The sequence below is a fragment of the Mesoplodon bidens genome (genome assembly GCF_964165515.1).
Source record: "Mesoplodon bidens genome assembly, chromosome: 2".
NCBI classification, from domain to species: domain Eukaryota; kingdom Metazoa; phylum Chordata; class Mammalia; order Artiodactyla; family Ziphiidae; genus Mesoplodon; species Mesoplodon bidens.
In genome coordinates, this window is record NC_138177.1 from 81,624,105 (window position 1) to 81,651,855 (window position 27,751).

Sequence of the window (27,751 nt, forward strand, 5' to 3'; positions counted from 1 at the left end):
CAATTTTACCCCTTTGGGAATTTCAGCTTAACTTCCAACTAATTTATTCTTAGGTGGAGTCTAGTCTGCTACTGAAGTTTTGTTTCAACAATAACATTTTTAATTTATAAATTCTGTAATTTCTTTTTATAACTGTCCTTCTTATTTCATGTATGTAACATATTCCTTTATCTCAGTGAATATTAAAATAGTTTTAGACTCTAATCATCTCTTACCTCCAGCATACATTTTTATGCTTGTTGACTTTTTTAGTTTTCTAACCAATTAGGTAAGCACACTCATATTTGCCTTTAATTACCCTGTAAGGCTTTTGGAATGTCAGTAGTTTTATTATATCAATAAATTTGTAAAAGTTTAATAGCCCTATATGGCTTACAGTATCATCATTTTATTTCTCTTAATCTCACTTATTTTAGCTCAACTCAAAGCAACAAATATTTATTAACCATCTACTGTTTTCTGTGTGCCAAAGGGGACAGTTGATGAGCTCAGTGCCTGACACACAGAAGACTCCAATAAGAGATACATGTTGACTGAATAAGTGCTTGATAATAAAGGGATGAAAAATTGAAATATAAGAGGAATCGGGTGGGATTTTATAGGAGGGGATATTAGAGTTTAACATTTCAGAGATGGAACAGTTCTGCATGGTCTCTTATGATTGGAGTGGGTCCAAGAGATGGTAGGAAGAGAAAAAGTGGAGACAGGAGTGACTCTTTGAAAAGTAATGTGTTGATAAACAGTAAAGAGTATACGACTATTTTGTTATTGTTCTCAACAGGGGGGTTTGCCTCCCAGGGGACATTTGGCAACGTCTGGAGATACTTTTGGCCGCCGCAATTGGAGGGGTACTACTGGCATCAAATGGGTAGAGGCCAGGGATGCTGCTAAACATTCTGTAGTGCACAAGATAGCCCCCATGGCAAAAATCTAGTCTAAATGTCTTTAAATTTCAAGGTTGTAAAATCCTTTAGAGCGGTGTGAAATCATAGCGGGTGATTTTGGTATTTAAGGTGGAGAGAACAATTATAAATGAGGTGCCTGTCTGGATAATATTTCAACTTCTTGCCTACCACGTGAAATTGAACAAGGCATTTAATCTTTCTAGGCCTCACTTTCTCCGTATTAAGAAGAATATTACCCTTTACTGATCTCACCATGTATAACTTTTCTATCATAAGGACTTGACTTGAACCCCAGTTCCTCCCAGTAAGCAGCCTTGGCCTTGGGCCAGTCACGTAATTTCCCTCACCCTAATTCGATTTCTGTAAGGTGGAAGGTAATAGCTACTCAGCAATATTGCTGTGAGGCTTATGAGATAATGTATGTGAGGGTGGCCCACACAGTGCTTGGCATTTGGTAGGCACTCAGTAAATACTTACTGAATCCAAAGATGTGAGAGCACAGTTTTGAGTGCTTTAAGAGAAAGAGGAAATCATTAAGAAAAATGATATTAATATTGTTAGTTTGATTTCTACCGTGGTAAATTTTCCTGTTTACCGTTTGCATTTTGCGTTATCTATTCTAGTACATGTATGAAAATTATATATACTTTAATAATTTAATATATATATAATTATATATAAATTAATGTTTTAATGGATTATAAACTGTTTCCCTTTTACTTTGGTAGTCACTGGTAATTACACTGCCACTTTGTATAATCACCAAACTTTTTGGTAGACGCTGCTTTGTTTTTACTAAAAGCAATGGAAATATGTGACTACCAGTAAGGAACTGACCATTAAACCGATTCCTCCCAACTCTTTATATCAACAGGTTGTGGCAAGTGAAGAAGACCTTGTCCCACCGAGTCTGGCGGAGCCGCCTCCCAGAACAGATGGGCTGGACCACAGAATCGCAGCTCACATCATGTCCATCCTGCCCTCTCTCTGTCTGACAGAGAGGGAGAAAAAGGTCAGATGGTGTGAGAAAACCAAAAAGTGTGCGTGCCTTGAAAAGTATGAACTCTCTCTTTACATCAATACTGTTTTAATTTGAATAGACTCTCCATGAAATATTCTTATCTGAAGAGGAAAATGAAAGCAAACCAGTGCCCAGAGGCCCTGTCCTCCTGAACTATCACGATGCCCTCGCCCACAAGAAATATGTGCTAAAGGTAATAAGTAACCAGGTTACCCTGAGGATAACGGATGCAAGAAATCTTATTAGTGATTATTCAGTTGAAGAGATCTTAATGAGATAGCTTTACCAATGCTAATTACTATAATGTACGAAGTAGATACCTGCTTGCAAAGTAAGATCTCAGAAAATGGAAATGAATAAAGGAGAAATTACCTCAGCAAAGAAAACTGGCCTAAGTACAGAGGTCCAACGGACCATTAAATTGATTGCGACTACACCAAATTTGCATTAAAGCCTTGTAGTTATTTGCTTTATACATCTCCTAATATGAAAAAAATAGTGGAGGCCAGAAAAGGATCTCAGAAGGGAGGGAGGAATACATTTGAGACTTTGGCAGTTTGTCACTGTGAATGAGGAATCCATCATTTGTGTGCACCAAGAACCTCTGGCAAAGTGAGAACTAGCTTTTTCGACCTTCAGCAAAATACCAACAGTTTGTCTTCCCCAATTACTGTTGATTTCCCCTGTTCCCAAATAATGAGAGCAAGGGTATCATGTTTTGCCTTCTCCATATGCATAAGGCACTTGACAGCTTATTTTAATGTCTTCTGTCATGTTGCTCTTTTTCATCAGGACCTAAAGAATTTTGACCTGGTTCAAATTGAGCAGAAGATGCAGTCTAAGTTGCCACTGTGGGAATTCCTTGAATTCCCTCTGTCCCCACCATGGAACAGCATGAAACGTCTAGCTACAATTCATGAGCTCATGCACTTTTGTACAAGTGGTGAGTACATTGCTTTGTCATAGCTTAAGTTCATTCATTTATGGTCACGTGTGCCTCTAATGATTACACCCCCATCTGCAAAAAGTATTTTGATTATTGACCTTTCAGAGGCTGGGGTGTGTATTTTGATTGACTGCACTTTTCTTATCTTGAATAATGTCATTAGCAGCAGGATGATAGCTATGATGAATAACATTCTTCAATTTGATGCCCTGGCTTTTCTTTCCACTGTGTGTCTACAAGCATAATCCCCTTCTTTATTCCTCCTCCCTGCCTCCCAATCCCACATCCCCTCATTGACATCATTGGAGATGACATGGTAGCCCCCATCCTGGTTAAGAGGAGAACTTAGAGCGCCCACTGTGGTGTGGTGCTGAGAGTGTTAATACCAGTTCACCTCCTCTCAAAACAGGAAGGGCCATTTTCTGCTCTTTGAGGACAGTGGAAAGAGGGGTCATTAAAAATATCTAAAATCAGCTTCTCATTTCAGAGTTTATGGGAATTTTATGATATAGACAATCATTTCCTAAAACATATACTATTTCCACTTGAGGCAATATGCAAATACCTCCCTGCTTATAAGAAGAAATATGAAATTACATAGACATCTTGATTTGACCTAGAAAAGAAAAAAGCATGTGCAGATTCTTCCTTCTCCTTTCATTTCTAACTCTAAGCAAATTATGAAATATTTTAATCTTGATTTCTTTGTTCATTTTTTTCGTAGGCTTAGTAATAGAAAAAGCTAAAATTTTTAATACTGCCATGCCTTCACCTCATGGAAATGTGGGGTGTAGCCTAGTGGGCCTGGGTATGTCATGTCTATTGTTTATATAATCACCCTCTTCCTGGTGTTCTGAGAACATCTGGCCTTTACCTCCATCCTGCCACACTCCTATTCTCCTTCTGCCCTGTGATATGATTTCATTCTCTCTCCACCTCAGTTCTACCCTCCACAGCACAGGATTCTTGGGTTTTTTTTAATATGAACAAGCACATTTATTGAATCATTTTTTTACAGTAGCAAAATACTGGAAACAAATTGAATGTCCATCAAATCTCTCATTAAAATATCAGAAACCTATGTGGTACAAAATCATGTGACTTAACAACAGTGAGGCATATCTATATCATGATGTGGAACAGTCTCCCAGATAATTAAGTAAAAAAAGGAAAGGAAACAAAAGATAAGAAGAGGATGATTCATATGCTCACATTTGCTTTTGTCTTTTATGGGAGAATATGTACCCATTCTTTTTTATACAATTTTTAAAGGTCACACTCCAGTTACTACAAAATATAAGCTATATTCCCCATGTTGTACAATACACAAAATTCTTGTTTGTGTTGCCACCACTGAAACTGCCCACATACCTGCTCCCATATCCCATCCCAAACCCTTGTTCCTCTGTCTCTCGTCCTTTTCTCTTTCCTCATGCTTAACAAGTCCAAAACCAAACTCTTGATTTCCTCAAAACGTGTCCCTTCATGGTCCTCCTTATTTCAGTAAATAGCGACTATTTTCTACCAAAACCTTGGAGTCATCCCTGGTTCCTCTCTTTTCTCACACCCCACAACCAATCCCACCACTACCAGCCCAGTCCAGCACCACCTCTCACTTGGACTATTTCAATAGCTTTCCAGTTTGTCTCCAGGCTTTCCCCATTTTACCTACAGTCTTTTCTTCACACAAGAATGTGAATGACCCTCTAAAATGCCAGTCAGATCATGTGCCTTCTTAGCCCAAAACCCTCTAGTGATCACCCATTTCCCTTAAAGTATTAATAAAATCTAAACTGTTCTGCCGCCCACTTTTGGAGCTCATCATCTGTCAAGCCCTCGTTGTTCTACTCCACTCTATCTAGTTGGCATTACTGTGATTCCTTGAACAAGTCATTTGCACCCCTGCCTCCATCTTTGCATTTGCTCTTTTCCAGATATCGATATGGCTCCCCCACTTCTTTCACATTTTTGCTTTACTTTTTCAGAGGTCTTTTTTCTGGCTACCTTATATAAAATAGAAGTCTCTCCGCAACCATTATCACTTCTTATCCCCTCACCTGACTTTATGCTTCTTATCATCTCTGATACACTGTACACTTACCTGTTTATTCTGTTTCTAACTGCTACAATGGGTACTCCATAAAATCAGGAGTTCATTGATTTGTTTACTGCTATGGTCCCTTTACTAAAGTCACTGGCAACTAGTAGGTGCTCAAAAAATATTTGTGAAATGAATGAATGAACAAACTTAATTCTGTCACTTTTACCTCTTTCCTGTCTCTCTTCTGAATTTCCTTGTATTTTTTCCAAAAGGAGCCTTCCTGCTGCCCTCACCTCTGTTGGAGAGGAAGTGTAGGTGACCTCTGATTCATTGATCTGTCACTATCATTTCGCCTTCCCTCACTGAATTCCATGGTTATTTGTTAACACCTACCTCCCACCTCTCTATCTTGAACTTCTAAAGCACAAGAACCAACTCTTTTGTTTAAATCTCAGGCAAAGAAAAATACATAGAGTACAAACCCTAATACACAGAAAACAAAAACAGGTGAGTGAGTGAATGCATGAATAAATGCTATAAAAGAATAAATACACAAGTTAATATAGCCCCTTGAAGGCTGATAACCTTTAAAGAAAAATTATGAAAAGTACTGTACCAGTTCATTGGGTGGAAAGAGGCCTTTTCTTAGCCTGAGTGAACAGAAAAGCCTACTGAACATAACAGCCTATGTTAGACATGAGTGAGTGATTTCTCCATTTTAAATTACAACAGCAGCAAAAGGTGCTTTTGCTTAAAAATGACGTTTTCTTAATTTATTTACTGAAGTATAGTTGACTTACAATTGTGTTAATTTCTGCTGTACAGCAACGTGGCTCAGTTATACACGTACATTCTTTTTTACATTCTTTTCTGTTATGGTTTATCCAAGGATATTGAATGTAGTTCCCTGTGCTATACAGTAGGACCTTGTTGTTTATCCATTCTATATGTAATAGTTTGCATCTACTAACCCCAAACTACCAGTCCATCCCTCTCCTACCCCCCTCCCCCTTGGCAACCACAAGTCTGCTCTCTATGAAAAATGACAAGTTTTAGATATATTCAACCAATATGATACCCCGGAAAGTCCATGTGAATTAATCTGGACACCTAATATTCATTCAGCTATGAAGCAGTTTGTGAGCATTATCTTAATAAATTATATCTTGATTGTGCAGCTTTCTTATTATTAGTTACCTTTGGTATTTGTTGCAGAATTGTGGAGCCCGTGTGTAAAGTCAGGTCAGCACCCATCATGGCGTGACTCCTTTGTCATTTTGGTGGACTGACTCCCTGGTTGTCCCTCTTTTAGCCCTGTACCATGTGGTAATAAAGAGCATTCCTAGCAGCACTTGTCCTACTTTCTTACAGACGTCTTGAGCTGGAATGAAGTAGAACGAGCCTTCAAAGTGTTTACTTTTGAGAGCCTGAAACTCTCTGAGGTTGATGAAGAAGGGAAACTGAAGCATTCTAGAATGATATATGGGACAGATTCTGAGATGTTCAACATACCATGGGACAACCCTGCCAGATTTGCTAAACAGATAAGGCAAAAATACATCATGAAAAGGAATACCCAAGAGACCAGACAGCAAACAGGTACACTGCCTGGAAGGAACAAAAAGTATTCTTGCATTGTATGATTGTCCATTTGTCTAGCATTGTATCTTATGGATATCCTCTTTACACTGCCTAGATAGTGGAATCAAAGACAGAATTTTATTTCTGGATCAGAATTGGTCAACATCTATGCAAGATGATGAGATCAACAAAGAACCTTCCAATCCTAGTCAGCCTGTTACCAACAATATGAAGTATTCTGACCTGGATACTAGGAAATCCTTAGACTCTGATTACAGAGAACCATCAGAGCAGGAGAACAGCTTGAAGTTGCAGCTCCAACCTGAGCCTTTGAGTAAGTAAACTTGTGTCTCTGTGTGTGTACGTGTATCTGAATGTGTGTGTGTGCATGTGTATAGATGCTACTAGAGAATGTATAAACCAAAAAAAAAAAAAACATTCAAGATGCATTATTTAAATGCCTCCCTATTTCAGTTGAAAAACTGTTTAATATCTAAATTATTTGGTTAATTAAACTTTGTTACTGAGTGTTGTTAGTAAGTCCTCATTATTTAAAAATTTTTTTTATTGAAGTAGAGTTGATTTACAATGTTTCTGATATATAGCAAAGTGATTCAGTTATATATATACTCTTTCAGATTCTTTTCCACTATAGGTTATTACAAGATATTGAATATAGTTCCCTGTGCTATACAGTTGGTCCTTATTGTTTATCTATTTTATATATAATAGTGTGTATCTGTTGATCCCAAACACCTAATTTATTCCTCCCCTCCCCAAGTTTGTTTTCTATGTCTGTGAGCCTCTTTCTGTTTTGTAAATAAGTTCATTTGTATCATTTTTTAGACTCCGTATATAAATGATATCATATGATATTTGTCTTTCTCTGTCTGACTTACTTCATTTAATATGATCTAGGTTCATCCATGTTGTTGCAAATGGCATTATTTTATTCTTTTTTATGGCTGAGTGATATTCCCGTGTGTGTGTGTGTGTGTGTGTGTGTGTGTGTGTGTACCATATCTTCTTTATCCTTTCATCTTTCAATAGACATTTAGGTTGCTTCCACATCTTGGCTATTGAAAATAGTGCTGCTATGAACATAGGAGTGCCGGTATCTCTTTGAATTATAGTTGTGTCTGGATACAGTATATGCCCAGGAGTGGGACTGCTGTATCCTATGGTAGCTCTATTTTTCATTTTTTAAGGAACCTCCATACTGTTCTCCATAGTGGTTGTACCAATTTCCATTCCCACCAACAGTGTAGGAGGGTTCCTTTTCTCCACACCCTCTCCAGCGTTTATTATTTGTAGAGTAAGTCCTCATTATTTCAACCCTTTTTTTCCCAAAATATCATAAAACCTCTTAGTCCACTCTTACCTTCATAAATGTAGTACAGTGAACATAATTAAAACTTTCATCATTAGTGTTTCACAAAGCTATTGTGATTATTTGCGAAAATTATTAAAAATTACCTGCAGTAACATAATGAACTGCCCAGTGCAGAGCTTGGTACAAAATCAGTGCTCAGTGAACATCATTTCCCTTCCCTCCTCCTCATGGCTTAGGCAGTTACTCTCATTCTAGAATAAAGCATAATAAATATTGTTATATTAGGAGGTATAGAAGCATAGAAGAATATTAGGCTAAATTTTTATTGAGCTATCTTACACACAACTGTCAGATTAATTACTTAAAATACACTTCTGTTATGTCCCTGCTTATAATCTTCAGTGGCTCCCTACTACCTGCAATATAGAACCCAACTTCTTGGCCTGCTTTACATGCTTCTTCAGCAGTACCATATTACTTTTCCCAAACCCTTTCTACTTTTTCCCTTTTGCTCACTTATCCTATGCTCTAGCCAAACAGAATTAGGCCCTATTTCCTCTAGGCAGCCTGCTCTTTTCAATCTCTGTGACTTTTCCCCACAATACCGTCCAACTAGAGTTCTCTTTTTGATTATTATTAGGTTTGAATGGCACCTCCATGAAGCTTTGTTACATGTGTTCACCAGGAAATGCCTCCCTTACCATTCCATATGGTCATAATTAATCTATGCTTCCTTTATGGCATCAGTTATCATTTCCTACTACTTACTACCATTATTCATATGCCTATATTTAAGGCTTCCTTAATACTATAGCTTCTTAGAGGTCATACGTATGTTTATCTTAAAAATATTAATCATATACTACATCAGAAAACAAGTCCTAAAACAAATTTTCACAGATCAAAACTACAGAGTATGCTCTCAAACCACAAAGAAATTATGGAAAATATAGGTGCAATAGGTAGAACAAATAAAATGAAAAGTTTAGTTCTTTGAAAAGATTTTTTTAATTGAGAAATTTTTTTACAAAAGGCTGATCACAAAAAGAAGCATGAATGACCATATTAGAAATAAAGCTGTATCAGGAATAAAAGTCATTAGGAATAAAGAAATGGACTTCCTTTTAGTTCTATAGAAATTTAAAAGACAGTAAAAGGATATAAACAACTTTATTCCATTAAGTCTAAAAATGAAATGAGCAAATTACTAGAAGAGTATAACTTACTAACATTCACTCAAGAAGAAATAGAGAACCTGAATAGTCTTGTAACTATTTAAATAAATTAAATCAATAATTTAAAATCTTCCCAAATAATGTCATTGGCTAGTGATATTCAACGTTCAAAAAAAGAAATAGTTCTAATCTTAACAAAAATTAATTCCAGGAACTATAGAAGGGATATTCTCTCCCACTCATTTTATGAAACTAACATCAGCCTTACAATAAAACTGTCAAGGATAGTACAATAAAAGAAAATTATAAATCAAAGTTATTCATGAACATATAGGCCAAAATCCTGAATAAAACATAAGCAAACTGATCTAGCAATATACAAAATGATAATAATCAAGTACAAGTTTTTATAACAAGATTGAAGGAAAAAACATACATTGTAAAATCAACATCATTTATCAATTAACACAGTAAGAAAATATAATCTCAATAGATGCAGAAAAAGCGCTTAAAATTCTACAGCGATTTATGAAGTCAATTTAACAAACTAGCAATAGAAAGAAAAGTTCTCTACCTTATAAAGGTTATTTTTTAAATTACTATAATAAACATTATATATCAAGATGAAAAGTTGAAAGATTTCCCTGGATCAGGAGGCTATCCACTATAAACACTCATATTTAGGATTACACTGGAGATGCTAGCCAACTCAGTAAGGCAAGAAAAAGATAATATGGTAAAGGTTGAAAAGGAAGAAACAAAACTGTTATTATTTGTAAATAGTGTGTATGTAGAAAACCCAAAATAATCCACAAAAAAAAGTCAGGAATAATATGAAAGTTTAATAAAGAAGTGTGATTGTGAAAGAACATGCGTAAGGTGTCTAGAGTGCTGGGACTTTTCTTTATCATTATTCATTATACCAAGCATTTATGTTGTTTGTACTTTTCTGTATTGTTGTATTTCATAATTTTAAAAAGCATTAAAAAATGGTCAGTGCCACAAAAGAATAGGTGTTAAGTCAGTATTGACTAAATGGTCATCTTACCATTTTCATTTACTTAAATGAGTGTAGAAGAGGAAGTCATCAATGGAGTGGAATTAGGGAAAATATCCTTGCCTGTTAGCAGAGCAGATAAGTGAGGATGAGGAGGACAAAGGAGGGAGGGAGATAACATTTACTTAATATTGCCTGCTATATTCCAATCACTGTGCTATTTTACATATATTAACTAATACTTTATATAAACATCAAGCCCATGAGGAAGTTACTATTAGCCTAATTCTGAAGACAAGGAAACAAAGACTCAGAGTGGTTAAGTAACTTTTTCAACCACATACAAGCAGGAAGTCAGGATTCCAAAGAGGGCTATCTAACTCCAAATCAATGCTTCCTCCACTGTGTCTTGTGGCTTCCTCAGTTCCAGAAATTACTTGCAATGCATCTGATAGTTTAGCCATATTCATAGTCTTCTCTTCTTCATGGCAATACTTAACCTTATTTTGTTGCCTTTGGGTCTTCCTAGGGCTGGTTCCTTACCATTAGGGCTGGTTCCTTACCATTAGGACTGGTTCCCTATTTCTCTGTTCTAAATACCCTTACCTATTAGCCTAGCTCACAAAAAATTAAGCCAAATAAGTTAGCCTGAGATGTTATGGTATTAGTGAATCCTATGGGAATGTACATGTATAGCAAAGAAGTCATTTTTTCTTTTAAATACTTTATTTATTTATTTACTTGGCTGCACCTGGTCTTAGTTGTGGCATGCAGGATCTTCCTTGCGGCATCCATGATCTTCCTTGTGGCATGCAAGATCTTTAGTTGGGGCATGTGAACTCGTAGTTGCAGCATGTGGGATCTAGTTTCCTGACCAGGGATCGAACCTGGGCCCTCTGCACTGGGAGTGCAGAGTCTTAGCCACCAGACCACCAAGGAAGTTCCAAAGAAGTCATTTTGAGTTAATGTAGAGCCAGAATAAGCCAGGAGAGATATAAGGCCTGAGGGTTTTTTTTTGTTTTATTTTGCTTTTTTAATTTTTTAATTTTTTTTTTTTTTTTTTAGAGCAGTTGGTGTATAGTTTTTTCTCAGGCAACTTTTGCCACCTGGTGGTCAAACCACATAAGTTGGTGTTCTGGATCCTGGTGCAAAGTAAATGTTTATAGCAACTCCCTAAATCATCAAGGCTGAAAATGCTGTGATGAACAATGTATCCTAGAGGCTGAGCAATTGTGAGAGCTGAACCCTGTAAGGGTTGGCCTGTAAGGGATTCTACAGGGTGTAGGCTGGTCTACATCAAGAAACTGTTACATTTGAGTGGGGGAGGGCAGCTGAGCGTTGGTTCCTCACTGCGGCTGTTATATGTAAGGGAATTTTTTGTTGTTGTTGCTAATCCTTTTTTTTTTTTTTTTTTTTTTGCTTTTTCCCCTAACCCTGAGTCACATTTCTTAAGCATCGACTTTAGATCTCTTTAAACAAAGCAGAAATTGTTCATGTATTTCCTGCACAACCATCTTAGCATCAGATATATATAAAAGCCTGTTCCTGGACATGAAGGGCTGAGTATTTGTGCTTTTCTCAACCAAACATCCATCTGAGACTGTTTTTGAACTTGACAGGGCCTATTGGATATTTATGAAAAACCTGAGAGTTGATAACTGTGAGGCTATAGGTTTAGATGTGCCCTTTATGCTTGTTGGGTGTTTTTTTAATAAAGTAACTGCTTTGCAGAGGGATCTTGTTATCTCTAAAGTAAAACAGATTAGGAAAGTTGTTTTTCAAAGGGATGAGAATGCATCCATTTCCAGATGTGTCAAAAACTACTGAATCACACTGTCAAGGGATTATGCGGTTGAAGGGAGAAATCAGGAAGAAAGAAAAAATGACTCTTGCTTTACTATTAGAGAGTTCAGATTAGTCTTAGAATGTTCTTTCCTTTGACAAAATAACTGGTGCACAAATTTTTAGAACATATTTTTTAAACTGGAGACTTTTTTCTGCTGGATCCTTAGACACAAGAGGGAATATCAAATCTCCCGGAAATCTGGCAGCCCACAGAATAGAATAATTTTTATTCCACAGATTTCATATCAATTGCTTCAAGGACACATGGGACATCATGGTCTATTTAGAGTTATAGTTGGCCTGAGTTTTCTCTTGAGTGGCTGTATTTATATAAATACTGAATTGTCTTTATAGTTTTCTTCTAAATCAAAATGGAACATTCATGCTGTCACCCTCATCAGCCCAAGGCAAGATGGAACTAGTAGCAAAAATATAAGTAGCTATGCTCCTAAAAGCAAGGAAAACATTGGCCTATCCTGCTTAGACGTAATTAACTACTCCCTCTAGAAGCCCAGATATGGTTCTCTTTGCCACAGAATGAAAACTTAAATCTTATGCTTACCCCCAAATAAGCTTTTGTTGTAGGATTTCCTCCACATTTCTGCTCTCTCTATATCGCTCTGTATTTATTTCCAGTTTCAGTATATGGTATAGATTTCTCTCATTCAATCAAAAAATATATATATTTACTGAGTTCCTAGCATGTGTTGGTTGCTCAGAATACAGTTAGGGAAAATAAGATAAAGTTCTTATTCTCCAGGAATTCATATTTGATATGAATTGACATAAACAAATATTATTAGGCACTGATAAATACCATGATCAAAAATAAAGCAGGATAAGAAGCAGAAGGCTCTTGAGGAGGTGACATTTGAGCAGCAATATGAATGAAGTAAGGGTTTGAAACAGATGACTGTCTAAGGCAAAGCATGCCAGACAGAGAAAAGCAAGTTCAAAAACTTCAAGACACAACAAGCAAGCCAGTGAGTCTGGTGTGGAATGAGCAAGGGAGAGTGGAAGGAGATGTGATTGGAGAGTTAAGCTGGAGCCATTTCATATATGACTTTGTAGGGATTAATTTGCTATTATTCTAAGGGTGATAAAAAGTCCGGCTGGCTGTTATTCAGCAGCATGACAGGTATGTTACAGGATTCATACCCTTACTCTATTACTTTGGTCAAATTTGGAAAATGCTATGTACTTTATTCATTTCTTTGTTAGAGATTCACAGTCACAAGAGCATATTACAAACTCTGAGACATTCACAGTAAAGATGTCTATCCATGTGAAACATATATTATGGAACTCTTCTATGTAACATTTGTTAACTTTAATAATTACTGAAGCATGGTGATTCAGAAATCAACAGCATGATTCTGTTTCCTCTCTGTCCATTTATATGGCTGTTTGCTCGGTACTCAAGAAGGATATCACAATCCCAATTATCATATAAGTCTACTGTTTGGTCACATGGAGAACTAATGTGCATGACTCACATTGGTCCATGGTATAGGGCAGTGGAGTCCAGCTTCCAATTCATTTTATTCATTTAACTAACTTTTTAAAACTCTATAAATCTGCAGATGCCCATTAAATGGGTTTAAAATTAATAAACAATTAATGAATGGAAAAAGAGCTTTACAGGATGGTGTATAGTATTATTTTTTCTGGTAGGAGTTGCCTTTATCTGGTAGTTATCCTTTCCGTACATCCCCTGCCCCTGTCCTAGTTTGTCACCCATAAGATATGACCAAGAAGTTTGAAAAGCCTTTGTGATAGTTGCCAGCATGACAAGACACAACAGTGTTTAGTGAGCAGTTGACATAGTTTAATCAGTAAATATTTGCAGCTTGTAAGGTAAAGGTACATTGTTAGAAATGAACCATACAGTCTGAAGGCAGACTATCTAACATGATTTAGGAATGTATTGTATAGGAAGCTGGGTTCTTTTCAAAGGACTTAGCATAATTTTTCTAGGTAGACACTGATTTAGAATTATTGACACAGACACCTTTTTGGAGGCATGAAACATTTCTTTTAGGAATTACCTTTTCAGCACAGAAACCTAGATCATATGGCAACAAAAATGCACAGCGTTGACTAAAACGAGAACAAAGCCCAAACACAACTGGATGTTGGTGTCTTTGATTTACAGAGCAGACCATGAAGAACGAGATCAAAGATAAAGCGGTCACAAATGCTGATCCTCTTGAAAAGGTAGGAAATTATTATTCTAAACGTGTAGATGCGAGTAAGATGATCTGAGAAAACCATGAACTTAAAAAAAGGAGAGAGAGAGAAGCTTAGCAGGAGAATGTTGATGCTAGAGAAGAAGGGATTATTCAGACATCCCCTGACCAGCTCCAACTGGAGAGAAAGGAGTTAATTTCACCAGCCGCTCAAGCAAAACTTCCAGGCTCCATGCTCCTCTCTGGACAGTGTGGCTTGGCAACATCACGAACACCTGCTGACCATACAGCCATGTAGAACTAATGCTGTCTTGAAGTGAGTTCAGAAAACCTGCCTATAATTGCTAACAGGACTCAGAAGAGTATAACCTAACAATAAAAATATTTAGATTATGTTGCCCATGAAAAAAAAGTCAAAGGCATACTCTTTCTGGCAGCAGTTCTCTTAAAGTGTTGCCATATGGATTTATACATATGCAGATTTCCCCAATTAGATGGAGTACATGCTGGTTAGTTGATGGAGTCCAAGAGGGCTCCATTTGGACTTAAAACAAATTAAGGCTGAAATTGGATTCCTATGATTTTTTAGAAACCCAAGAAGATGACTGTGGAAGCAGAGTTACAGGACATAAAGAAAATGCAGCAACGCAATCTAATGGACTGGAGTTTTACTGAACATTTTAAGCCAGAAGTTCTGCTTCAGGTATTAATGGTCTGTGAGTCTCTGGAAGATGGTCAGATGGGTCTGGAGAGGCATGGTGTGATTTAGAACAGTTCACTTCTAGGTCACTCTCAGATCTAGTTCAGATCAATACTCCCATTTACTTCACCTATAAAGTGAGTTTAATCCCAGATTGAGCTTTGCATACGCAAAATAGTTTAAAATATACTTTCTAAAAAGATGTTTTTTATAAAGTCTTTTAAGGAAAAAAATATATATATGCATGACTGTTGCACATTTTTTTAAAAAAAACATAGTAATAAAAGTAAGACATTGGGAAGCAACCTTATTTTTCCCCATATTGCCTGTCAATTCTCTTCAGTTTTCACATTTCAAAGTATTTTCTGATACAATTAACAGGTCAATGGAAGCTGTGATAGCTAACATTTACTGAGTACTTACCATATGCTAGTCAATGATTAATATGTATTATTAGCTTAATTAATCTCTCCAATAATCCTGTGAAGTAGAAACTATTTAAATAGTAGGAAACTGAGGCACCTTGACCAACAGTAACTTTTGTCCAAGGTCACATGGCTGATGAGTGAGAGAAGCAAGATATAAACCGAAGAAATCCAGCCCCAGAACTTGTGCCCTTAACCACTATGCAAAATAATGAGTAACGCTAAAATGAACTCTTTTTGTTACTTTTACATTTTATGCAAAAACCTGTACTCTTTTATCTTTTTAATTTCAATTTTGCTTTTATCAAAGTTTTACATCCACATTTTTTAAACATCTTTATTGGAGTATAATTGCTTTACAATGGTGTGTTACTTTCTGCTTTATAACAAAGTGAATTAGCTATACATATACATATATCCCCATATCCCCTCCCTCTTGAGCCTCCCTCCCACCCTCCCTATCCCACCCCTCTAGGTGGTCACAAAGCACCGAGCTGATCTCCCTGTGCTATGCGGCTGCCCACTAGCTATCTGTTTTACATTTGGTAGTGTATATATGTCCACACCACTCTCTCACGTCGTCCCAGCTTACCCTTCCCCCTCCCCGTGTCCTCAAATCCATTCTCTACGTCTGTGTCTTTATTCCTGTCCTGCCCCTAGGTTCTTCAGAACCTTTTTTTTTTTTTTTAGATTCCATATATATGTGTTAGCATACAGTATTTGTTTTCTCTTTCTGACTTACTTCACTCTGTATGACAGACTCTAGGTCCATCCACCTCACTACAAATAACTCAGTTTCATTTCTTTTTATGGCTGAGTAATATTCCATTGTATATATGTGCCACATCTTCTTTATTCTTTCATCTGTTGATGGACACTTAGGTTGCTTCCATGTCCTGACTATTGTAAATAGTGCTGCAATGAACATTGTGGTACATGACTCTTTTTGAATTATAGTTTTCTCAGGGTATATGCCCAGTAGTGGGATTGCTGGATCATATGGTAGTTCTATTTTTAGTTTTTTAAGGAACCTCCATACTGTTCTCCATAGTCATCCACATATTTTTAAAGCCAAAAAAATGTATAAAAAGCCTTATGAAAAATAGCAGCTCCCTCCCACTCCCATGCCAAAATTCCCAGAGGTAAAAATCTTCAAGGTATTTACCTGTTTCTTTTGTTACTTAATTGTCCCTAAATAACTAGAATATTTAGTCTTAGTTTTAGTTTGGGGCATCATCATCAATTAACTCCTTCTTGAGAAAATAGCTTGCCCACCCCCCATATAACACACACTCAGACACATACACACACACACATGTGCACATACGTTCACTCATACACTCCTACACTCATAGCAGCATTTCTCCTTGCCATCCTCCAACACTGTCAACTATATCATAATTTTTGGTTAGATTTCAAGATTTACCTTATTTCAATTATATAAAAACTATTCACAGCTGAACTGTATAGTATTCTATGATTACATTTCCTTTTCATTTTTTTAGTTTGTTATGCATTTATCATTACTACCCCCCAAATTCTCTACCAAAGAGTAAATCTCCTCTCAATACATTCAGACCTAACAGGTATTCTATCAATTTTGTTGTCTAAGCAATGCCTTTCCTGTGTGCTCTCAACCTCTGCTTGCCCTCTACTTGTCTTCTGGGTTCACAGGGTCACAAATGAATAGGAATTTTGCCCAAGGAGGGACCAGGAACTGAGTCTCACCTATAACTGATTTAGAAGATATTTAGGTAAAATTTGGGCCTTAGAGTTGATGCTGGAAAGGGTTAAAACTTTGAGGGATATTGGGATTGGGTGAATATATTTTACATATCGGGAGGATATGAATTTGAGAGGCCGCAGTGTGGATTGTTATGTGTTGAACAGTGTCCCCAAAAAGATTTTTTAGAATCCTTACACCAGGACCTAAAAGTGTTACCTTATTTGGAATTAGGGTGTCTAAAAGATGTAATCAAGTTAGGATGAGAGCATTATGGTGAGCTCTAATCAAATATGACTGATGTCCTTGTAAGAAGAAGAAAATACCAAGTAAAGACAAAGACACACAGGGAGAATATTTTGTGACCAGAGAGGTGGAGATTAGAATGATGCAGATGCAAGCCAAAATACACCAAGGATTGATGGCCACTGCCAGAAGCTACAAAGCAGCAAAGAAAATTCTACCAATTTTCAGAGAAAGCCTGCTGCATAGCTGTGATCCCACGATCTCCCTTCACTATCATGGCCACATCCTTTGCCTCTATTTCCAGTTAGATACTCTGTCCTCTGAATCCCATGTTGTCCTCTCTCTTGGGTTACTCTCTTTTTGTAGGGGACCGTCTCTTCAAGTTGCTTCCATAAATTTTTGAGGCACTGGATGTTTGAAAGTATCTTAATTCTATCCTTACATTTGACTGCCAGTTTGGTTTTATATAAAATGCTAAGTTAAAAAGTATTTTCCTTTGACATTTTGAAGGCATTCCTCAATAGTCTTTTAGCTTTCCAGATTGTCCTTGAGAAAAAAGAAGGAAATTCTGATTCCTGATCACTTGAGTCTGTTTTTTTTTTTCTTCTCTCTGTAAGGTTTTTAAGATTTTCTCTTTGTTCCAGTGTTCTAGATTTCCTGTTGATGTGCCTTGGTATGTGGTTCTATTCCTCATATTGTACTGGGGAGCCCAGTATAATCCAGAGACTCCTGTCTTTATATTCTGGGAAGTGTTATACAATCATCACTCTAATAATCATCTCCCCTCTGTTTTCTTTAGTCTTTCTTCCTGAAACTCCTATTATTCTGGTGTTGGACTTCCTGGACTGACCTTCCAGTTTCTTTACCTTTTCCCTCCTAGTTTACAACACCTTTTCTTCTTATTCTGGAAATATGGCTCTGCTTTCATTCAATTTTTCTATTGCGTCTTCTGTGTCTATTGTTATAATGTTAATTTCCCAAAGTTCTATTTATAATTAAAAATTACCTTTATAGAGCACACTGTTCACATTCCCTGGTACCATATCTTCTCTTATCTCTATGAGGATATTAAAGTCCTTTGAAGTCATAGTGTCTTCTCCCTGCATTATCTCTTTTCCTCAAAAATATTTTTTAACTTTTTGTTTTTGGGGGGAGAGGAGGGGAGATCTTCATTTTTCATATTGGAGAATAATATCTAGTGGTATTTGCCTCTTTGTTCATATTAATAATGAGACACTAAAAATATGATAGGAAGTGCTACCTGAGGTCAGGGTAGAGGGAAGTTGTCAATAACTGGACTTCGTTGTTGGGTAATTTGGCTGGGGGGTTTTCTTGGGAGACCCATCAGTGTTAATGTATTAGTTCTGTACTCTTGGGCCATTTAGAGTCTCCAGGAAAAAAAGAAAAATCTAATCTCCTGTCTTCAAGATATAACTTACCAGTCAGGGTTTTAGGAGCTGAGTGATAGAGGGAAAGAGTTTAAGGTGTCTTCCCACTCAGCCTCCAGATCTGCGTTGTCCAATGTGGTAACCACTAGTCACATATAGCTTCTGAGTACTTGAAATATTGCGAGTTAAAGTGATATGGGCTATAAGTAGGCTATGCACTACATAAGTGTAGCTATATAAACGCTATGCACACCAGATTTCAAGGATTTAGTTGAAAAAGAAGGTGATACATTTCATTAGCAATTTTTACATTGATTACATATTGAAATGATAATATATTTTTGACATATTAGGTTAAATAAATATAGTTATAATTTTACCTTTTTTAACTTTTAAAATATGGCTACTACAAAATTTTATATTACACACATGGCTTACATTAGTGGCTTACCTTATATTTCTCTTGGACCATGCCAATTTAGACTTTTACAGAATTCTCTTTTTTCTGTGGTATAAGTCTCCTTCAGTGGTGCCTAGGGTCACTCTTCTTAGAATCCACAGGATCACCTTCTGTTGGTAATAATCCTCCCTTCTGCTGAGGTGGGAGATGGACAGTCCCCCGGCTGCTCAGGACTGTTGAGGCTTCTTAAAAGACTTCCTATTTTCAATGCCATATTGACTCCACTTTCAGAGGTACCTCACTCTGCCATTTCTTGAGCCTTTCTGTATTTCTGCACACAAAGTTCCGTCTGGTCTCTCTTAAAACTACTCTTAGGATTTGGCTTTCCATGTTCTGCTAAATCTGTTACCACTTGTCCTTCTGCTTTCTAGCTTCTAAAATGCTGTTGCTTTTGTCTCCTCTTCTGTGGCCTTCAACTTTTTGCTATTAAAACTCAAAATTTTTACAGTTCCTTTACTGAGGGGTTAGGGAGTACATGTGTTTAATCTTCCATTTTTAACTGGAAGTTCACTTCAGACTATTTCGATTTAGCTCTGTCCTTCCCACTCCATGAAGCTTCACTTTTCAAGGTCACACATAATTGTCCTGCCAAACCTAAATGAATGCTTATCTCTGTTCATCTTCCTTGACATTTTCATCACAAAGCTGATCAATTCCTTATGAAATACTCTTCGCTCTTGGTTTCCAAGACACCATACTGGATTCCTCCTCAGTGCTCCATTTGGAATTTTGTCGAATACTTCTCCTCCACATAATATCTAAATATTGAAGTGCCTCAAGTCTCAGTCCTGAATTGTCTTATTTCTTCTGTAAATATTCTTTTAATGATTTCATCTATTATATATGTCTAACCCTAACGACTCATAAAATTTTATCTTCCAAATTATCTCTAACTTGAGCTCCACATTAGTGTACCTACCTCTAAATTCCACTTGAATTTCTGATAGGCCTCTTAAATATTTAGTGTCCCATATGAAGCAGATAATTTTCCCACCTAAGCATGTTTCTCCCCTCATCCATCTCAGAAAATGTCACCATCAAGCCAAAAGGCTAAGAGTCATTCCTTACTTCAGCTGTTCCTTTGTCCTGCATGTCTGATCCATCAAGTTTTGAGGGTACAACCTCAAAATATATCTTCAAGCTCTTCACCATCTCCACTGCTGCTACTTTAATTCAAGTACCATCCTCTCCATCTACTGTAATATCCTCCTAGTCATCAGCCTGCTCCACTCTTGGTCCATGCCAATCCCTTCTGTCCATATCAGATGTTCCATCAATTTCATCTTCTTAGACACACATCTCTGAACTCCCGAATTCCCTATAAAAATCTTAATCAGATTTTGGAGAAAAATCTTACCTATCTTGTTCATTTTGTTTTTCTAGAACCTACATGGTGCCTGGCACATAGTAGGTCTTCATTTTTAATGAAAAAGTAGTTAATGAGAACAACAATATTAATGCAGAATAATAAGTAAAAGCCAAGTTTTTAAAATTTATTTTATTGGAGTATAGTTGATTTACAGTGCTGTGGCCAAGTTTTTACAAAGGACAGGAAATACATTGTATGAAAGCTTATCAAATATTAAGAACAACTACAGCTCTGAAAAACTTAGTGCTATTAGCAAACCAAATGCAGTAATTTATTGAAAAAAAAGAAAACATTATGTGCAATTTGAATTTTCACAGGAATGTAAGGTTGAACACTAGAATATCTATTAATAAAATTTAGCACTTTAACAGATTAAAGAATAAAAAAGAACACCTAAATTGATGCAGAAAAATCATTTGATATGATTCAATAGTCACTAATGATTAAGAACTCAGAGCAAACTAGTAACAGGAGGAACTTTTCTAACCTAATGAGGAGTATTAGGTTACATAAACCCTACAGCAAAAAAACAAAAACAAAAACATACTTAATAGATGTCTACCCCAGCAGTCAAAGTAAATGTGAAAACACAAAGATTGTGGAGCTCTCTAATACAAGGAAGAATACACATTCATCAGAAATAAAAGTATTTGTTTTTTGAACTTAAAATATGAAAGGAATTTGCCAAAAAAGTAAAGTAATGGATAGCACCCCACATAGCAATTTTTTAAATGCAAAAATATTTACCACATGTGTGTTTTCTTGTATTGGCTCTCAGGGAACAAATGTAAAAATTTAAATGCCACTTCATAAAGACACTCATAGAGCGGACTAGATTGGGGAAGTACATATATTATTTTAGTTATGCTACCAGTGTAAAATTGAAAGCAAAAGTAAAACAATCCTTTCCTGACATAATGTGCAATTCCATGCCTTCAGATCATCCGAAAGGTAGAGAACGGAAAGCTGCCGCCACCGAATTGATATGGACAAGGAAAACAAAACCAAAAACCCACAGCTGTCTAATTGCTTTCCCTATGCACATATTTCTTTATGTTGATTGGCATAAGGAAAAGGCAACAGGACAGCGAGCTGCCTACTCTGCCCCTCTGTTTGTGGCTGCAATTGCAATGCTGAAGATAGAATGTTTTGGCAAGGGCCAGGGATAGAAGTCATGTAGAAACAATATCAGGAGGACCACTCACAGCATGTCTCTGTACTACAACGTGGTGTAGTGGAGAGCACTGTGTGTAGTGTGAAATGTGACATGTAGAGTCAAAAGACTGGTATGAGCCCTGGCACCAGAACTTAGGGACTCCATATTCTTGGACAAGTATCTTATCCCCTCTTGGCCACAACTGATGCTGAAAATTGCAGCTTTTAATATTTTGAAATGGAAAAAATAATCATACCTACTTATCTGGGGCTTTTATGATGACAAAATGAGATGATCTATATGAAGGCATGGAAAACGTTAAATAAATAACTCCTAGACTTAATTATTATCTCCCAGCATTAATGAAGAACACTTGAGCAAATGCCTCTATGCCTGGAGCCTAGGATTTGTTTTTCTTTAAAAGTTGCTAAAATCCTCCTGAAAACGTCTGCCATCTGTGCTGTCACCTTGACTAACATCATGGAGATAAGTGGAGAAAAAGAAGGAGACAGAGAAATGCCCTAGCAGGAGACCCTTCTCTTGGGAATAAAAGACACAACAATGGATTTGTTTTGATTTTCAGGTTCTTCAAGAAGCCAGTCAGCAATACAGGTGTATTGATTCTTATTACCACACCCAAGATAACTCTTTACTGTTGGTCTTTCATAATCCAATGAATTTGCAACGTCTGCACTGTGAACATTGGAACATTGCTCTTCACTCTAATGTTGGATTCAGGTAACCAACTTAGATAGTTTGGTTAGTTAGTTGTCTTAGCTTAGTTTGCTAGTTACCTAGTTTTTAGTTCTTATAGCCTAAGCTGGGTGGTTAAACTTGATAAAAACATTTGTGTGATACTATAGATTCAATTCAGCTCACCAAGTTGAATGTGTGTGCCAGGCACTGTGATAGGCATTGAAACTATCTCCCCGAGGAAGACAGATGTCATTCCCTATCCCATTGAATCTAGTGGGGATATTATTAAATTACACTTGATTCATTTAGGCTCCAATAAAACAGCCTCTAAAAGATTTAAAGTAGGAACTACAAAACATGACATTCCGCATGCTGGTTTGTGATAACTCCACTTGATCTAGGGAAGACTCAAAAGTAGGGCAGCTGAGTGGCACATGCAGTCAGGTTCCCAGCAAAATGAGGCCTCTAGGAATTAGCGATTTTTTTTTCTTCCCAGATCCTTATTCCATTGCTAACTTAAAATTTTGTTTTCTCTTCTTATTAATAATGAGGACTTTTCATTATTTTTCAATACTGGTTAATGTATATTCAGTATTTGTTATTTGTATAGAATTGTTTTAGTCCTAAGGGATACAGAAAGATAGAGAGGACGAACATGGTCCTATAGAATAAATAACTGGGGAAATAGGTTGTGTGCATACATATATGCATACATGGGAACACACATTTTAAAGTCATGAGATGATTTTTCAAAATTAAGGCACACAACAGATGTACCAAGCTAATATCTTAAACTGTGCTTTTCTTTGTTTTGTTTCTCATTCCAGTAATTATACTTTTCATTTCTTTGCTGATTAGGACTTCCAACACAATTTTGAGAACATCCTTGTCTTGCTCTAGGTTTTGAATATTCATCTAATAAGTATGTTTTGCTTTTGTTTTTCTGCGGTAGGGTTTATGTAAATACTCCTTATTAGGTTAGAAAAGTGTCTCCTGTTACTAGTTTGCTCTGAGTTCTTAATCATAAGTGACCATTAAATCATATCAAATGATTTTTCTACATCAATTTAAGTGTTCTTTTTTATTTGTTAAAGTGCTAAATTTTATTAATAGATATCCTAGTGTTCAATCTTATTCCTGTGAAAATCCAATTTGTCCATTATGTTATCTTTTTTTATAAATTACTGCATTAGGTTTGCTAATAGATTATTTACAATATTTGGATCTGTATTCATGGGTTAAGACTCAGCTATAATTTTCCTTTCTTTAAATATTCTTGTCTGGCTTTCATGTTGGGATTTTATTAGCCTCGTAAATTAATGGGCGGGTGTTCTCCTTTTTCATTTCTATTTTTTGATTTTCTGAATGAGTTTGTGCAAGACTAATATATATGTTCCTTTGGCATGTGGTAAAACTTCCAAATAAGAACATATGGACCTGGGATGATGTTTAATTACTGATACAAATTCTGTCATGGTTATTAGACTCTTTGGGTTTTCTATTTATTTATTTATTTATTTACTTACTTACTTACTTTAACACCTTTATTGGAGTATCATTGCTTTACAATGGTGTGTTAGTTTCTGCTTTATAACAAAGTGAATCAGCTATACATACATATATATCCCCACATCTCCTCCCTTTTGCGTCTCCCTTCCACACTCCCTACCCCACCCCTCTAGGTGGTCACAAAACACCGAGCTGATCTCCCTGTGCTATGCAACTGCTTCCCAGTAGCTATCTATTTTACATTTGGTAGTGTATATATGTCCATGCCACTCTCTCACTTCGTCTCAGCTGACCCTTCCCCCTTCCTGTGTCCTCAGGTCCTTTCTCTACATCTGCATCTTTATTCCTGTCCTGCCCCTAGGTTCTTCAGAACCTCTTTATTTTTTTAGATTCCATATATATGTGTTAGCATATGGTATTTGTTTTTCTCTTTCTGACTTACTTCCCTCTGTATGACTGACTCTAGGTCCATCCACCTCACTACAAATAACTCAGTTTCATTTCTTTTTATGGCTGAGTAATATTCCATTGTATATATGTGCCACATCTTCTTTATCCATTCAGCTCTTGATGGACACTTAGCTTGCTTCCATGTCCTGGCTATTGTAAATAGTGCTGCAATGAACATTGTGGTACATGACTCTTTTTGAATTATGGTTTTCTCAGGGTATATGCCCACTAGTGGGATTGCTGGATCGTATGGTAGTTCTATTTTTAGTTTTTTAAGGAACTTCCATACTGTTCTCCATAGTGGCTGTATCAATTTACATTCCCACCAACAATGCCAGAGGGTTCCCTTTACTCCACACCCTCTCCAGCATTTACTGCTTGTAGATTTTTTGATGATGGCGTTCTGACTGGTATAATGTGATACCTCATTGTAGTTTTGATTTTCATTTCTCTGATGATTAGTGATGCTGAGCATCTTTTCATGTGTTGGTTGGCAGTCTGTATATCTTCTATGGAGAAATGTCTATTTAGGTCTTCTGTCCATTTTTGGATTGGGTTGTTTGTTTTTTTGATATTGAGCTGCATGAGCTGCTTGTAAATTTTGGAGATGAATCCTCTGTTAGTTGCTTCATTTGCAAATATTTTCTCCCATTCTGAGGATTCTCTTTTCATCTTGTTTCTGGTTTCCTTTGCTGTGCAAAAGCTTTTAAGTTTCATTAGGTCCAATTTGTTTACTTTTGTTTTTAGTTCCATTTCTCTAGGAGGTGGGTCAAAAAGGATCTTGCTGTGAGTGATGTCATAGAGTGTTCTGCCTATGTTTTCCTCTAAGAGTTTGATAGTGTCTGGCCTGACATTTAGGTCTTTAATCCATTTTGAGTTGGCTTTTGTGTATAGTGTTAGCAAGTGTTCTAATTTCATTCTTTTACATGTAGCTGTCCAGTTTTCCCAGCACCACTTATTGAATAGGCTGTCTTTTCTTCATTGTATATTCTTGCCTCTTTAACAAACATAAGGTGACTGTATGTGCATGGGTTTCTCTCTGGGCTTTCTAGCCTGTTCCATTGATCTATATTTGTTTTTGTGCCAGTACCATACTGTCTTGATTACTGCAGCCTTGTAGTACAGCCTGAAGTCTGGGAGCCTGTTTCCTCCAGCTCCATTTTACATTCCAAGATTGCTTTGGCTATTCGGGGTCTTTTGTGTCTTCAAGCAAATTGTGATATTTTTTCTTCTAGTTCTGTGAAAAATGCCAGTGATAGTTTGATAGGGATTGCATTGACTCTGTAGATTGCTTTGGGTAGTATAGTCATTTTCACAATGTTGATTCTTACAATCCAAGAACATGGTGTATCTCTCCATCTGTTTGTATCATCTTTACTTTCTTTCATCAGTGTCTTATAGTTTTCTGCTATAGGTCTTTTGTCCCCTTAAGTAGGTTTATTCCTAGGTATTTTGTTCTTTTTGTTGCAGTGGTACATGGGAGCATTTCCTTAATTTCTCTTTCACATTTTTCATCATTAGTGTATAGGAATGCATGAGATTTCTGTGCATTAATTTTGTACCCTGCTACTTTACCATATTCTTTGATTAGCTCTAGTAGTTTTCTGGTAGCATCTTTAGGATGCTGTATGTATAGTATCATGTCCTCTGCAAACAGTGACAGCTTTACTTCTTCTTTTCCAATTTGGATTCCTTTTATTTCATTTTCTTCTCTGATTGCTGTGGCTAAAACTTCCAAACTATGAATAATAGTGGTGAGAGTGAGAAACCTTGTTCCTAATCTTAGTGGAAATAGTTTCAGTTTTTTACCATTGAGAATGATGTTGGCTGTGGGTTTGTCATATATGGCCCTTATTATGTTGATGTAAGTTCCCTCTATGACTACTTTCTGGAGAGTTTTTATCATAAATGGGTGTTGAATTTTGTCGAAAGCTTTTTCTGCATCTATTGAGATTATCATATGGTTTTCATCTTTCAATTTGTTAATATGGTGTATCACATTGATTGATTTGCATATATTAAAGAATCCTTGCATTCCTGGGATAAACCCCACTTGGTCATCATGTATGATCCTTTTAATGTGCTGCTGGATTCTGTTTGCTAGTATTTTGTTGAGGATTTTTGCATCTATGTTCAACAGTGATATTGGCCTGTAGTTTTCTTTTTTTTTTTTTTTTGTAACATCTTTGTCTGGTTTTGGTATCAGGGTGATGGTGGTCTTGTAGAATGAGTTAGGGAGTGCTCCTCCCTCTGCTATATTTTGGAAGAATTGGAGAAGGATAGGTGTTAGCTCTTCTGTAAATATTTGATAGAATTCGCCTGCGAAGCCATCTGGTCCTGGGCTTTTGTTTGTTGGAAGATTTTTAATCACAGTTTCAATTTCAGTGCTTGTGATCGGTCTGTTTATATTTTCTATTTCTTCCTGGTTCAGTCTCAGAAGGTTTTGCTTTTCTAAGAATTGGTCCATTTCTTCCAGGTGGTCCATTTCATTGCCATATAGGTGCTTGTAGTAATCTCTCATGATCCTTTGTATTTCTACAGTGTCAATTGTTACTTCTCCTTTTTCATTTCTAATTCTGTTGATTTGAGTCTTCTTCCTCTTTTTCTTGATAAGTCTGGCTAATGGTTTATCAATTTTGTTTATCTTCTCAAAGAACCAGCTTTTAGTTTTATTGATCTTTGCTATTGTTTCCTTCATTTCTTTTTCATTTATTTCTGATCTGATTTTTATGATTTCTTTCCTCTGCTAAGTTTAGGGATTTTTGTTCTTCTATCTCTAATTACTTTAGGTGTAAGTTTAGGTTGTTTATTTGAGGTGTTTCTTGTTTCTTGAGGTAGGATTGTATTGCTATAAACTTCCCTCTTATAACTGCTTTTGCTGCATTCCGTAGGTTTTGGGACATGATGTTTTCATTGTCCTTTGTTTCTAGGTATTTTTTTATTTCATCTTTGATTTCTTCAGTGATCTCCTGCTTATTTTATTTAGCCTCCATGTGTTTGTATTTTTTACATTTTTTTTCCTGTAATTGATATCTAGTCTCATAGCGTTGTGGTCGGAAAAGATACGTGATACGATTTCAGTTTTCATAAATTTACCAAGGCTTGACTTGTGACCCAAGATATGATCTATCCTGGAGAATGCTCCATGAACTCTTGAGAAGAAAGCGTGTTCTGATGTTTTTGGGTGCAATGTCCTATAAATGTCAATTAAGTCCATCTTGTTTAAGGTGTCATTTAAAGCTTGTGTTTCCTTATTTATTTTCATTTTGGTTGATCTGTCCATTGGTGAAAGTGGAGTGTTAAAGTCCCCTACTATGATTGTGCTACTGTTGAATTCCTCTTTTATGGCTGTTAGCATTTGCCTTATGTATTGAGGTGCTGCTATGTTGGGTGCATAAATATTTACAATTGTTATATCTTCTTCTTGGATTGATCCCTTGATCATTATGTAGTGTCCTTCTCTGTCTCTTGTAGTAGTCTTTATGTTAACATGTATTTTTTCTTACATGAGAATTGCTACTCCACCTTTCTTTTGATTTCCATTTGCATTGAATATCTTTTTCCATCCCCTCCCTTTCAGTCTATATGTTTCCTTA

The 27,751-nt window shown here is 36.4% G+C and overlaps 1 protein-coding gene across 1 annotated transcript in view; it reads left to right on the top strand.

Annotated features, from left to right (window-relative positions):
- Window positions 1-27,751, top strand: part of SPAG17 (sperm associated antigen 17) — a gene marked incomplete at its 5' end in the record, with an annotated part of 215,822 nt that overhangs the window by 61,039 nt on the left and 127,032 nt on the right. Inside the window, 8 exons of the mRNA XM_081224979.1 lie at window positions 1,780-1,917; window positions 2,006-2,119; window positions 2,719-2,869; window positions 6,285-6,512; window positions 6,610-6,828; window positions 14,000-14,061; window positions 14,623-14,736; window positions 22,084-22,238. Coding sequence (XP_081081105.1) covers window positions 1,780-1,917; window positions 2,006-2,119; window positions 2,719-2,869; window positions 6,285-6,512; window positions 6,610-6,828; window positions 14,000-14,061; window positions 14,623-14,736; window positions 22,084-22,238 — 1,181 coding nt within the window. The remainder of the gene's footprint in view (window positions 1-1,779; window positions 1,918-2,005; window positions 2,120-2,718; window positions 2,870-6,284; window positions 6,513-6,609; window positions 6,829-13,999; window positions 14,062-14,622; window positions 14,737-22,083; window positions 22,239-27,751) is intronic.